Source organism: Dromiciops gliroides, chromosome 2, assembly GCF_019393635.1.
Source record: "Dromiciops gliroides isolate mDroGli1 chromosome 2, mDroGli1.pri, whole genome shotgun sequence".
Lineage (NCBI taxonomy): Eukaryota > Metazoa > Chordata > Mammalia > Microbiotheria > Microbiotheriidae > Dromiciops > Dromiciops gliroides.
Window position 1 is genome coordinate 409,143,416 of NC_057862.1, and position 13,646 is coordinate 409,157,061.

Genomic DNA, 13,646 nt, shown 5'->3' on the forward strand with positions numbered 1-13,646 from the left:
TGTGTGTGTGTACGTGTGTGCGTGTGTGCATGTGTGTGTGTGTGTGTGAGAGAGAGAGGGAGACAGAGAGACAGAGAGGGAGACAGAGAGACAGAAAGAAAGACCTAGCGAAAGACAGAGGGACAGAGAGTATTTCCAATACAGTCATGGAAGCAGAAGTCAAATTGCAAAGGGTTGAAGAAAAGATGTGTAGGAAGAAAGTGGAGGCAGTTGGTGTAGACAACTTTTGCAAAAAGTTTAACAGTAAAGAAGAGAGATGTGATGTTAGCTGAAGAGAAATGTAAAAGAAGGGCTTTTTTCTTTTTCTTTTTGCAAACATTTTTATTTAAAGTTTTGAGTTCTAAATTTTATCCCTCCTCTCTCTCCTTCATAAGGTGGTAAGCAATCAGACATAGGTTATACATAAACAATTATGTAAAGCATTTCCATATAAGTCATTTTGTATAGGAAGACTCAAGTAAAAGAAAAAAATGAAAGTAAAAAAATAGCCTTCTTCAGTCTGGATTAAATCATTATGAGTTCTTTCTCTGGGGGTTGGATAATATGCTTTATAATTAGTCCTTTAGGATTGTCTTGGATCATCATATTGTTGAGAATAGCTAAGTCATTCACAGTTCTTTATTGAACAATATTGCTGTTACTGTGTGCAATGTTCTCTTGGTTCTGTTCATTTCACTCTATATATCAGTTCATGTAAGTCTTTCCAGGTTTTCTGAAATCATCCTGCATGTCATTTGTTATATCACAATAAAATTCCATCACACTCATATACCACAGCTTGTTTAGCCATTCCCCAATTGATGGGCATCCCTTTGATTTCCAAGTCTTAGCTACCACAAAAAGAGCTACTATAGTAGTTTTGTAAATATGTATGGATGTCTTTAGGATATAAACCTAGCAGAGGTATTGCTATATGAAAGGGTATGCAGTTTTGTGACCAAGAAGACCGTTTTCAAACGGGGGAGACTTGAGCATGCTTGAAGTTAAGAAAGTTCTATCTAATAGACGCAGGTTGAAAATACATGAGGAAGCAGCAAAGATGGTGGAGTAGGAGAAAGCAGGACAGTCCAGTTCCTGTGACAACTATTCTAACAATGATCAAAAAGAAAGTCAAATTAAGTGGTGGAAGGGAAACTGAAGGAGAAATTATAGTTGGTCATCTTCCCATCCCAAGATCACAAGTGTGACCTACAGGCAAGTGACCAAAGCAGGTATAGTATAATAGGCATGGGCCAGAGTCACAAACGTAGTGTCTAGAGCTCCAAGGTAGGGCTGCAGTTGAAGGACCCCAGAGTTGATCATAGAGTTGCCCTGGGTCATGGCAACAGTGAGGGGTCACTTGCAAGGACCCTCAGAGCACTGAGGAAGGCCAGTCCAGAGCACAATGAAGACTCATCCCTCTGCCTAGGCCAACAGCTCATTGTGGAAACAGGGATTTAGTGCTCAGAAATACAGGTTAGGTCAGAAGCATGGGGGACTTCTGGGAGCTAAGCTCTCCATTTCAAGTACAAGTCAAGGGGCCAGGAATTCAGACTCAGCACCCAGAGCTCTGAACAATGACTAAAGAGCACAGACTCCCAGAGATGATCACCCCCAGAACTCAGAGAAAGAGTAGGAAGGCAGGGATACCCAAAACTGATCACACACTCAGCCCTGATGCAACGCAAGAGCTAGGGATCTCTCAGAGGGACCAGGAGCTTTGATTCAATGCAAAGACATTTGAGCTAGGCCTACACCCCAGAGATGCACAAAACTGATCTTGGACTCAGTCCTAACCCAGACAAGCAGCTCGAGGCCTGAAGCACAGAATGGGACTCAGCATGGACCCAGAACCCAAAGTCCCCCAGCATGGGACTCCCCAGAGAAGATCATGGACTCAGTCCCCAGGGAAGCGGCACAAGGGGAGTCTCTGAGAGGTGACAGGATCAGACTCAGCCTTAGAGAGTTCCTCCAAGGGTTCCAAAGAATAGATCACTGGAAGAAGGACTAAATAAACAAGAAAGATTAAAGAGCTATTACGAAGCTAGTGATACACATGACACAGACCCAGAAGAAGAAAATGATTCCAAAACATCAACAAGCAGAGTCTCAAAGAAAACACAGCTTGATCCCCAAATGAATTAGAATAAATAAAACTACCAACTCAAATGGCATCATACATAAAATGAGAGAAATAGAGGAAAAACTTGGAAAAGAAATAAGAGCTTGGGAGAGAGTAAGGAAGTAACAACTTGACAAAAGAGATGCAAAACCAAGAAAAAGACTCCCTGAAAAATTGAGAAGACCAAACAGAAGTTAATGATTCCATGAAACAAGTAGAATTAAGACAAAAATAAAAGAATGGGGAAAAAGAAAACGTTAGGCATCTCATCAAACAAAAAAGTGATTTAATAAATGAATCATGGAGAGAGAATTTAAGATCATTAGACTACCCGAAAACCATGACACCCCCCCAAAAAGAAATCACATACTATATTTCAATAAATTATCAATTAATCAACAATCAATAAACATTTATTAGGTGCCTACTATGTGCCAGGCACCATACTAAGCACTGGATATACATAAAAGAGGAAAAAGACAGTCTCTGCTCTCAAAGAGCTCACATTCTTATGGGGGAGACAACATGCAAAACAACAGATAAAACACAAGGGATATATAGGCTAAATAGGAGATAATTAATAAAAGGAAGGGAATGAAATTAAGAGGGGATGGGGAAGACTTCCTATAGAAGGTGGGATTTAAGCTGGGACTTACAGGAAGCCAGGTACATCAGTAGTTGAAGCAGAGGAGAGTGTTCCAGGCATGGGGGACAGCTAGAGAAAATGCCCAGATTTCACAGGTAAGAGGACAAAGTGAAAACAGTAAGAATCCATCACCAACCTTCTGAAAGAAACTTTCAAATGAAAACTTCTCAAAATATCATAGCCCAAAGCCAAAATTTCCAGGTAAAAGAAAAAATAATACAAGCTACCAGAAGGAGTTTACAACATCAAGTAACCATAGTCAGCAGAATCACATAAGGAAGAAAGGAGAGAAGAGAATACAAAAGGAAGAAAAGTCTTACAGCTAAGAATAACTTATCCAGCAAAACTGAGTATAATCCTAAAGGGAAAAATAAACCATTAATGAAATAAAGGACTTCCAAGCATTTCTGATAAACAGACCAGAGCTTAGTAGAAATTTTGAAATACAAACATAGGCATAAAGAGAAAAACAAAAAAGGTAAATACAAATAGGGCAACTAGGTGATGCAGTGGGCAGAGCACTTGGCTCAGAATTAGGAATCAGTCTCATCTTCATGAGTTCAAATTCAGCCTCAGTTATGTATTATCTGTGTAACCCTGGGAAAGTCACTTAACTCTGTTTGCCTCAGTTTCCTCATCTATAAAATGAGCTGGAGAAGGAAATGGCAAACCACTCCAGTATCTCTGCCAAGGGAACCCCCTCCCCCGAAAAAAAGGGGTCATAAAGGGAAAGACAAGATTGAAACAATAAACAACAAGAACAAAATACAAGTAAGCAATCAGAAAAAAACTTTAAAGGGATAGCTTATTTGCATTCCATTGGGGAATGGGGGAGATGATAAAAGCGTCATTTAAGAACCACAATATCAGTACATGTCACAAAGGGAGTCAAAAGAGATGGGGAGTGTAAAAATGATTTCTGTTGTTTTGATGACCTGAAAGGGGGTGGGGGGAGGACATACTAGGGAAGAAAAGGACAAGAATGGGAGGGAGACACTTATAAACTCACATAATTGGGAGATACAAGTAGAAGTTTATACAATTGAATAAGGCCTGGAGGGAGCAGGTATCACTTGAACGTCATTTTAAACTAACTCAGAGTAAAGTGAGCAATTTATACTACAATTTATATTTCAGCGGAATTGTAAAAATGAACAATTTTGAAAGACTTAAGAACAATTCAATGATCAATTATGATTCTAGAAAATTAATGATTTAGAATGCTGTCTACATCCTGACAGAGAAATGATGGATTATATGTAGAGTGAGACACATTTCTGGACAAGGACATGTGAGAATGTGTCTTATTTGACTTTTATTGCTTGGGTTTTGCTTCTGCCTGTTCTCAGGATGGATGGAGAGGGAAGTAGGAGAAAGAAAGGGCTGATGCTTGATAATTGAAAAAAATAATTTTTTTTTCGTGAGGCAATTGGGGTTAAGTGACTTGCCCAGGGTCACACAGCTAGTAAGTGTTAAGTGTCTGAGGTTGGATTTGAACTCAGTTATTCCTGACTCCAGCCAGGGCCAGTGCTCTATCCACTGCACCACCTAGCTGCCCCGAAAAAAATCATTTTAAAATAGAATTTTAAATTTTCATTAATTTAAAAAAAAAAGAAAATGCATTGAGGAGAGGTAAGGAGGGGAGGGAGAGGGGCAAAAAGAGAAGGGAAAGAATGGGAAAGGAGAGAGGAAAAAGAGACAGAGATAGAGAGACAGAGAGAGAGAGACACTGCATGTGTAGGTAGGAGGGAAAAGAATCAAGGGCATAGGTAGAGGGGTTAGCCTAAGAAAGGATTCAACACTTTTATGACTAGAGGGAAGCAGTGAATAATGACACTGAAAGAGTGAGAAATAGAGGAGGTGAGCTGAGAGTGCTCATATCAAATGACCTCAAGTTTCTCAGTGAAGGAAGAGGCTGGGTAGTATGCTTCATAGCAAAATTTCTTAACTGAAACTAATTGGAGAGCCAACAAATCGTGATTATGGAAAGTATGAATTATTCAATTCCTTAAGAGCCTGTTCTGATGTCACATGATGATGACAATGATGATGATGATGGAGGATAGAAGATGGGTGGTGATAGTAATGATATCCAAGATTTAACTCTTTACAATTACAAAGCACTTTTACCCAGTAAAGTAGCTGCTATATCATAGTATAAAGGCAAGTCTGGATTCTCAAATCCCATTTCAAAGGAATGAGAGCTGTGGCCACTTTGATCATGCTGAAGACTTTAAATATCAGTTTGCTTATGGATATTGCCTCTCTTGTCCAAGACTCAGTCTAATTAAATTTGGCAATGCTCATTACCAGATAATAGGCCAGTAAATGATTTTATTTTTTTTTGGACACAGTAACACACAGTGAAAAGACTGCTGGAAATAGAATATTTGGGTTCTTGGCTAGTCATTATCTAGAGTAAGTTATTTCCCTTCTTTGTGACTCAGTTTCCTCATCTGAATAATGAGGGTGTTGGACATATGAGGAAACTGAATTTGGTTATTTAAGGATGAACTTCATTCAGTTTCCAAAAGGTATCACTCAAGTTCACCCAGAAACTGGGATGATGGAAAATCTTTATCTTGCTAGATGGCATTACCTATTTTTCTGTCCTTAGACTGAGTATAACACAGGAAAGTGTGAGCCAAGATATTTAGAATATAGATCCTAAAATCTCATTTCCAGTTCTCAGCACTGGACTCTTATGTAAAAGTTCTAATGCTGTTATTTATAATTAGGCATACTAAGTAGTGCACAAATAGATGGTTGAAAAATGGCCAACAGCATTAGATGTTGCCTTTACCTTGTTGACACTATTAAATACTATAAAACTAAACTTCAACCAAATTCAAACACCAAATTAGTGGACTCTTAAGTAATAAGGCTAATGTCACTGAGATGACAATTGCAATCAAATTACAATTACATTTTTCAGGTTAGAATTTTTCCAAGTACATTGTTTCATATACAAAAATTTTTGTTGGGTTTGCTGCTACACTAAAAAAAAAAAGAAGAAGAAATGATATCAATAATATTGTCCTTCGTGTGTAGCCTGTTCCCTTCCTGGAAGAATAAGCATGGAGAATTTTTCCACATCTTTTAATTAGCATTATGTAAATACATCAACCCCTAAAACTTCAGGCAGGAAAGGGCAGAATGTAAAGCATTAACTCAATTTGCTCTGCATTAGTGTGTTTGTGTCATACCTTCCTTAAATATTATTTTCCACACATTTATATAATGTTGAAACTAAAAACCTGGGCTTTGAAATATATTTCCCTAATGGAATATAAAGAAGGAACTGAAGACTATTACTTTTAGAGTACAAACAAATCTAGCACTTACACCCTAATGCTAGAGAGAACAGAGACAATAATAGTATTTCACAGGGTAAGCAGTTGAACAAGTTGTACAATTCAGCTACAATGCTTCCAGTTAGCTTTTCTCATCATTTTTCATCTTCTACACAGGCATTTCATCTACAAAAATGATAGCCCTTTTGATAAAAGCACTAAGAACCATTGTGATTTCTCGACAAATTGTAATACAGTAAGATAGAAATCCAACAAATAGCTTTCTTCTGTTCACCAAACTATCCTTCATTCACCTATGTCCCAAGAATTCTGATCAGTTTCTTGGATTCTTAAGAAACTTTGCACAATGATTCTTCATATAATTCCAAGTGATAGATCCATTAGCTTTTTAACTACTGAGAGGATTGCTATAGTGAATATATCAAACTAGTTAACTATCCGTCATTCAGTTCCTTTTCATATGTGATTAACTAAGGGGCACAAAGGAGAAAAATGGATAGCTTAAATCCGAAACTCATGACTTCCTAGAAAACATTAAACTCTTAAAATATGCTATCTGGGGGGCAGCTAGGTGGTGCAGTGGAAAAGCACCAGCCCTGTATTCAGGAGGACCTGAGTTCAAATTTGATCTGAGACACTTGACACTTAGTAGCTGTGTGACCATGGGCAAGTCACTTAACCCTCATTGCCCTGCCAAAAAAAAAAAAAAAAAAGCTATATGGTATCACTAAATGCCATTCAAAAATGCTGAACTTAAATTGCAAAACTAAATGAGCAAAATAACATATAAGATGTCATGAAGAAAGGGGGAAAGAATTTGGCAAAGACTGGATATGTAGGTTGAATAAAAGTGAGGAATCAAGTGAGGAGGCTAAAGCTGCTAACCTGGGAGACTGGGAGGAAACTGGTATCCTTAACAAAAAAAACTGAAATTCATGAAAGTAGAACATTTGGGAGAAAAAATAATGAGAGTTCTATTTCAAACATATTTAGTTTGAGATGCCAAGGAGATACCCAATCTGAAATGTCAAATGTGTGATTGGAGCTTGGGAGACTTGAACTGCCGAGATAGACCTGGGAATCATGTGCATAGAGATGATAACTGACCTCATGGGAGCTACTGAGATCATTAGTAGGATAAGATAGATAGAAAAGGGAAAAAACCTCAGGACAGACAGTACTTGGGGTGGTGGGGAGGCAGGAGAGACATATAGTTAAGGCATGTTACCTGGATGAAGATCCAGCAAAAGAGGCTGAGAAGGAATAGTCAGAAAGAAAACCAAGAAAGATTAGTGTCATGAAAACTTGAGGAGGAGAGAGAATTTAGTAGGAGAAGGTTATAAGCAGGATACAAGAAAAATGTTGATAATGAATATACCAGATGCAAATTTAGGACAATAAAGAGAAATAGTATTTATCTTTTTTTGTCTCTTCTACTTACCTAGAAGTTTTGCAATGACATAAAGGGCTTGTCCCCAAAGGAAAAATTTTCCATCACGCCCATAGTTGCTAGGAAATCTCTTCTGACTACCAGGATTTTTCTTCTCAGATTCCACAAAGTCAGCTGGCACATAATAATACTTTGGTACAACAGGATACCCTGCACGGTGTAAAATAAATAGTCAAAAATAGTTAGTTTCTTTCTACACCATTCAATCTTTATAAAGTGAAAATGGTTTTAGAAGGAGAGGGTTAAAAGGTAGTATATGTAATAGCCAAAATGTGATAAAACTGAATGACTGTCCACAATCTGGGCTTCTGTCTAAAAGATGCTTTACAAAATACAGAGAAAATAGATCTCAGGACTCAAATATCACATATGTTACACAGTTCCTTACCAAGTAATATGAGGATAATCTCTTTTAACATTTTATAATTTTAACAACTACACACAGAATAACAAGTATGAATACTGAGAGGGGAGGAAAATACTATTTTAAATAGAATTAGTCCAGGGAATCTTCATAAGTGAGATACTCTCCCATCTTAAATGAAGAATTATAACTCTGAACCATTTACCAGAAAAGAAATTCCCTCAAACTTTAAGCCTATTACCTACCAGTCAGTATCATGGAAGAGAAAAAAACCAACTTCCCTTGAAGCTAAATAGATTAGAATTTTTTTAAGTCTTTTTTTTCTAAAGTGCTTTTACTTGAAAGCAGAAAAATCATTACTTTAAGTGAAGGACCTTTAGCTATTACATGGAAAAAAACATACACCACAGTTCTAGGGAACTATAAAGCTATTCTAAGAACATATTATGAATTTAATTATTCTGAAATTTCATATATTTCAATATTTTCCTAAAAACCCATGCCTCCATTTTTATATTAAAACCTATGTCATCAACAAGGACAACTCAGATCTTTTACTAACATATATGTCTATAATATATGGGGAAAGTTAATAAATGTGGATTTGGGGGGCACAATGGGTAGTGAAAGAAACCAATAAACTTTCTCTGAATTTTTAAACAATTCAAAAACCAATAATATTATTTATTCATATGATAAATCAAATAAAATCATCATTCAGGATAAATGATAACTTCTGATATAAGGACTGAACATATCATTTTGTTCAAAACCACATTAATACTTTTTGAAGCATTCCAAATAGCTTGTAGTGTAGAGGGATAAATAGAAGGCATACAAGAAAACCAACCCGCTTGCTTTCCATTAACATCTTGTATTTGAACAAAAAAACGAAACCACATAATGTCATCACCCACTGGAAGGTTTTTGGTTATAGAAAAAATAAGACCAAACATCAAAGAGTAAAAACTGACCACTATAAAATATATTCAAAATAATATTCTCCCACAATTCCCTAGTACAAGCTCAAAATATTTCTTTTCTTTTCTTTTCTTTTTTTTTTTGCAGGGCAAGGAAGGTTAAGTGACTTGCCCAGGGTCACACAGCCAGTAAGTTTCAAGTGTCTGAGGTCAAATTTGAACTCAAGTCCTCCTGAATCCAGGGCCGGTGCTTTATCCACTGTGCCACCTAGCTGCCCCTAAGCTCCAAATATTTGTAAGAAAAGTAGAAATGTGAGAGTAACATACATACAGCTTGTCCAAGGAGATTCCGTTGAATGTACCTACACTAATTTAGATGAGTTAAGTTTTGGTCAAACACTACATTAAAGTCACAACTTATTTGGTGAATATACTAATGAATATACAATAATCCAGTGAAACATAAAGATTCCCAGACTTTCAGGATTATGACGTGATAATTCTATAGCTGAGATGAGTCCTACCTACTAAGATTTAAATCCATTCTGTGATAATTAAAAATATGAGAGTTTCTGGGTAATTTAGTCATTTTATTAATATAACCTGCAGGATATTAATAAGAGGAGGTCGATGGCATCTCTCTCAGAACAAATACCCCATGGTAGTGGGGCACAGAGCTTATATACCTTTTTCTTTCTTTTTTTTTCTTTTTTTTTGGTGAGGCAATTGGGGTTAAGTGACTTGCCCAGAGTCATACAGCTAGTAAGTGTCAAAGGTCTGAGGCCGGATTTGAGCTCAGGTCCTCCTGAATCCAGGGCCAGCGCTCTATCCACTGTGCCACTTAGCTGCCCCGAGCTTATATACCTTTGAAACAGTAAATGGCCAATGGAGCCAAGAATTGACCTCTGTACAGAGAAATTATCTCTACTTTTGGGTTATCAATTCAAAGAATGTCCTCTTCTTCAATGGGGGACCCCCGATCCTGGATAGAGAAGCCTTTAGCTATCTAGAAAAACTGATCTGTCTCAAACAAAGATTCCTTATGAACTTGGGTTGGGCCTGACCAAGATGGAGAGATTTGATAGAAATTCTCAAAGAGAGCTTGCCTTTGAGTAGAAGGAAGGAAGAGAGGACTTAATAAAGAAGGGGAGATCCCTGGGCTCCCCAAGATATCGATTATTAATAATTCTCACAATTCTTCTCAGGGAAAATGAAATGGTATAAGAAATAAAATATCATAAGGAATTAATGAGCAATGCAGCTTTTTTCACTTCAAATTGCTTAATCAGCCATCTTAAAGCCAGTATATACTTTCTCACGTTATTAATATACTTTAAAAGCATTTTGATAAAATTTGGATAAGGATGAGATCTCAAGTAGGAAATGTAACTGTACCTTCTGTTGTCTGATGAAGGACTGGAGTCAGAAGATCCTGGTATTCCTTTACTTGGGTAGGATTTCCTCTAAAAACTCCTAAAGGACAGAACCACATGATTTCTGCATTTAAATAAATATCAGGACCAACTTGATACTATTAGTGACTCAGCTATTATATTTTTCCCAAAAAAGTAAAATTCTATGTAAACATGTCAAATTACAGGCTTGACATTTTAACTATAAATACTGAAAGAATAAAAAAAAGAAATTTATTTCAGGAGGCCACCTGAACTTTTTAAGATGTAAAAAAGTGAATTTTAATGCTTTGGAACTTCAATTTACTTTATGGATCTTAACATTACACACATTTCAATGAATACAGAATTTCGCTGGGATGGATGCTCCCTCCACTGATCAGATTACAACCTCTCTCTGCCTTACTAGATAGTTGTCATGAGTTGCTGATACTGGAAAGGAAAAAAAAAAAGCATTTTTTAATGGCCAAGTTGTTGATAAGCCTATCCAAACTTAGCTATACATATCTGGTCTATCATTGATTGCATACTCCAGGTCTTTCAATTTTGGTGGAACCAGACAGAACTTTTGTTTTACTGGTATAGTAATCTAAAAGCCAAGATCACTCTTCATGTCATGAGAAGACACTGCAGAAGGAAGGCAGTGTGGTACATTAGAAAGTGTAATGGTTCTGGAGTCAGAGGAACTAGGTTCAAATTCCATCTGGGAGGCTTACTGCCTGTATATAAAGATTTATGCCTTTTTGTAAAATTGCTTGTGTGAATTTATTCCGTTGTTAAAATTAAGAAGTGTTAAAAGCAATTATCCTAATAGTGCTTGGTAAGGAATTGCATCTGCAACATATGTGTTATTGAGTACCCAGATACTGATTTCTCTGTATTTTACAATGTATTTTTTAGGCTAAAGCCAGATTGTTAACCTTGATCATCAAACTGCTTAATCTCCAGGGCTTCAGTTTCTTTGTCCATAAAATAAAGGGGTTGTACTAGATGGCCTCTATAATCTCTTCCAGCCCAAGATCTAGGAGACTATGATTTTGGCAAAGATTAACAATAATATAGGATTATAATTACTATGATTTCCATTGTCAAGGAATTTTTGACTCCATATAAATAATATCATACCATAACTATCATATAGCCTTTAGCTTCAAAAGGTACAAAAAAAAAAGTCTTCACCACTAACAATAGTTCCACTAGGTAGAGATGTAGTGAGCTACATGTGTGTTGTCAGATCTGGTTAATATATCAAAGTATCAAGGACTAAACATGGCCCTGGTTGATACTTTAAAAAAAATTGTATTGACTATTCTTAACTTGCTATAATTTGCCAATTCTCAACTCATTTTGTTTAACTGTACTTTGCTTATCTCTTCATTAAAAGGTAGGCTTCTACTGGGTGGAGGACATTGGCAAATTATAGCAAGTTAAGAATAGTCAATACAATTTTTTTTTAAAGTATCAAGGACTAAACATGGCCCTGGTTAAGAAGTGAGAAAATACATCTTTCTCCAAACTTTGCAGACACGGGATGATAAAGATGTGGAATATTACATATATAGTCAGACAAAGTTGATTTGGCTAAACTGCTTTTTATAAGTCATGATTCACCGGATAGGGGAACTGAAGTAAAAGTGATATAAAAACAAAATCTATCAATAACAGTAAGATTAAAAAGTATTATGCTGTTGAACATAAAATGCCTGGTAGTTGGCATAATTTTGTCAAAGCCAAAAGGTCATATTTTATTGTACTTTTCTTACAGGTCAATTATATATGGTATAAATTAAAAATAATTACTTACCATCAATCATCATGTAAAGGAAAAAAATGGGAAATTCACATTCAATGCCATCAAAGAGCTAAAAAAAAGAATAATTCACTATTTCAATTGCCAGAATCTTCCAACATGCTTATATATAGTAAAATATTATTTGTCATGCACATGAATACAGTCACTCATTAATCAATTCTGAAATTGAACCAACTTTAGCAAAGACATTTAATTTTTTAAAAAGTTAATCAGATTTTTATAAGTTCAAAGATCAAAAGACGGGTATTTAAATTGGCACCAGAAATATTTGAAATTGAAATGCTGAAAAGGTTTTTAAAAGATAAATGGAAAATTAAACAGATAAATATTAAAAGTCAAAAAAAGCACACACTAAAATTTCTTTTAATACAGTAAAACCGTAGCCAGCTGTGAAATTAAATAAAATGATAAATAACTTGTCTACTTTTTCTGCAAAACTCAATGCATACTGATTTTCCCCCCAAAGTGGTAATTTTATTGCTAAACAAATGAGGAAGATAAAATGTTGCTTGAACATTTTCTAAATGTACCATCTGCACTGATGAAGGGAAAAAGAAAGCTGACCCTATCCTGTATTCAATCACTTTGTAGACTACTAAAGCAAACTCCTGATCATCCCTTACTTTCAAGTCTCCATATTGTATCTTTTTTCAGAAGATTCAGTTTTCTGAAACTAGGATATTGAGGGTCAGTAGGGAAAATATGAATTAGTTAGAACAGAATTTTAAAGGTCTGAATCCTATTAGATAAAGAACAGAAAAGATGCACATATGTATGTTTTTTACCTCAAGGAAAGAATACAAAACTAAATATATTCGAGGCATTATACTTAAAAGGAAGATATATAATTAACCATAGAGGAAGAGATGATGTAGCACCAATTTTGGCAACATTACATCCTTTTTAAAAATTGGAAGTTCTACTCCAAACTAGTATTTATCATAAGACAAATTTCTGTGGGGTTAATAGCAGCCCTGAAAAGAAAGTAAATGAGGGAAAGGGACTAACTCTCACAAAGGAATAAGAAGTCAAATATGGGCATTCAGGGCACATCATTTACACAGCATATTGGAGTACCTTAATTTCAGCTGGCTTATAATAGCGTCGGTTTGGATCTTCTAGTGAAGTTCTGTACCCATCTCTCAAGAAACGCTTGAATCCATACTTTCCTTTTAATTTTCTAACAATTTTATCAAGTGTTTGACTAAAAAGAGCATCGTCATCAAGGGCAAAAGCAGGGTAACTAATGCAGGGGAGCAGTGCCGCATCGGTATTCTGTGGAAACAGGAAAAACAAAACCAAAAAGCGAGCACATCATTAGAGTGATGGTGTGCTTCAGCAAAGACCATCATGCCACACTAATATAGAAATTAAATGTCATTATGAAAATGAGAGAAAGATAGACAGAGGTGCCATGCACACTGAGGGCTAGAATGAGCACTATTTATTTATTTTTGATGAGGCAATTGGGGTTAAGTGATTTGCCCAAGGTCACATAGCTAGTATCTTTTTGTAGGAGGCCAGATCTGAACTTGGGTCCTCCTGAATCCAGGGCCGGTGCTTTATACACTGTACCACCTTGCTGCCCCTAGAATGAGCATTATTCATCAAACAAGTACTAGAAGT

At 36.1% G+C, this 13,646-nt stretch overlaps 1 protein-coding gene across 4 annotated transcripts in view; it reads right to left on the reverse strand.

The window, feature by feature from the left end:
* Positions 1 to 13,646, reverse strand: part of PHKB (phosphorylase kinase regulatory subunit beta) — a 250,960-nt gene that overhangs the window by 103,676 nt on the left and 133,638 nt on the right. For 2 of the 4 annotated variants that reach the window (XM_043983712.1, XM_043983713.1), the window contains 6 exons: positions 13,098 to 13,295; positions 12,012 to 12,069; positions 10,191 to 10,268; positions 7,503 to 7,661; positions 7,290 to 7,314; positions 2,758 to 2,816 (listed from right to left, as the gene is read on the reverse strand). In XM_043983712.1, the coding sequence (XP_043839647.1) occupies positions 2,758 to 2,816; positions 7,290 to 7,314; positions 7,503 to 7,661; positions 10,191 to 10,268; positions 12,012 to 12,069; positions 13,098 to 13,295 (577 nt within the window). The remainder of the gene's footprint in view (positions 1 to 2,757; positions 2,817 to 7,289; positions 7,315 to 7,502; positions 7,662 to 10,190; positions 10,269 to 12,011; positions 12,070 to 13,097; positions 13,296 to 13,646) is intronic. The other 2 variants (XM_043983714.1, XM_043983715.1) reach the window with 1 other exon arrangement.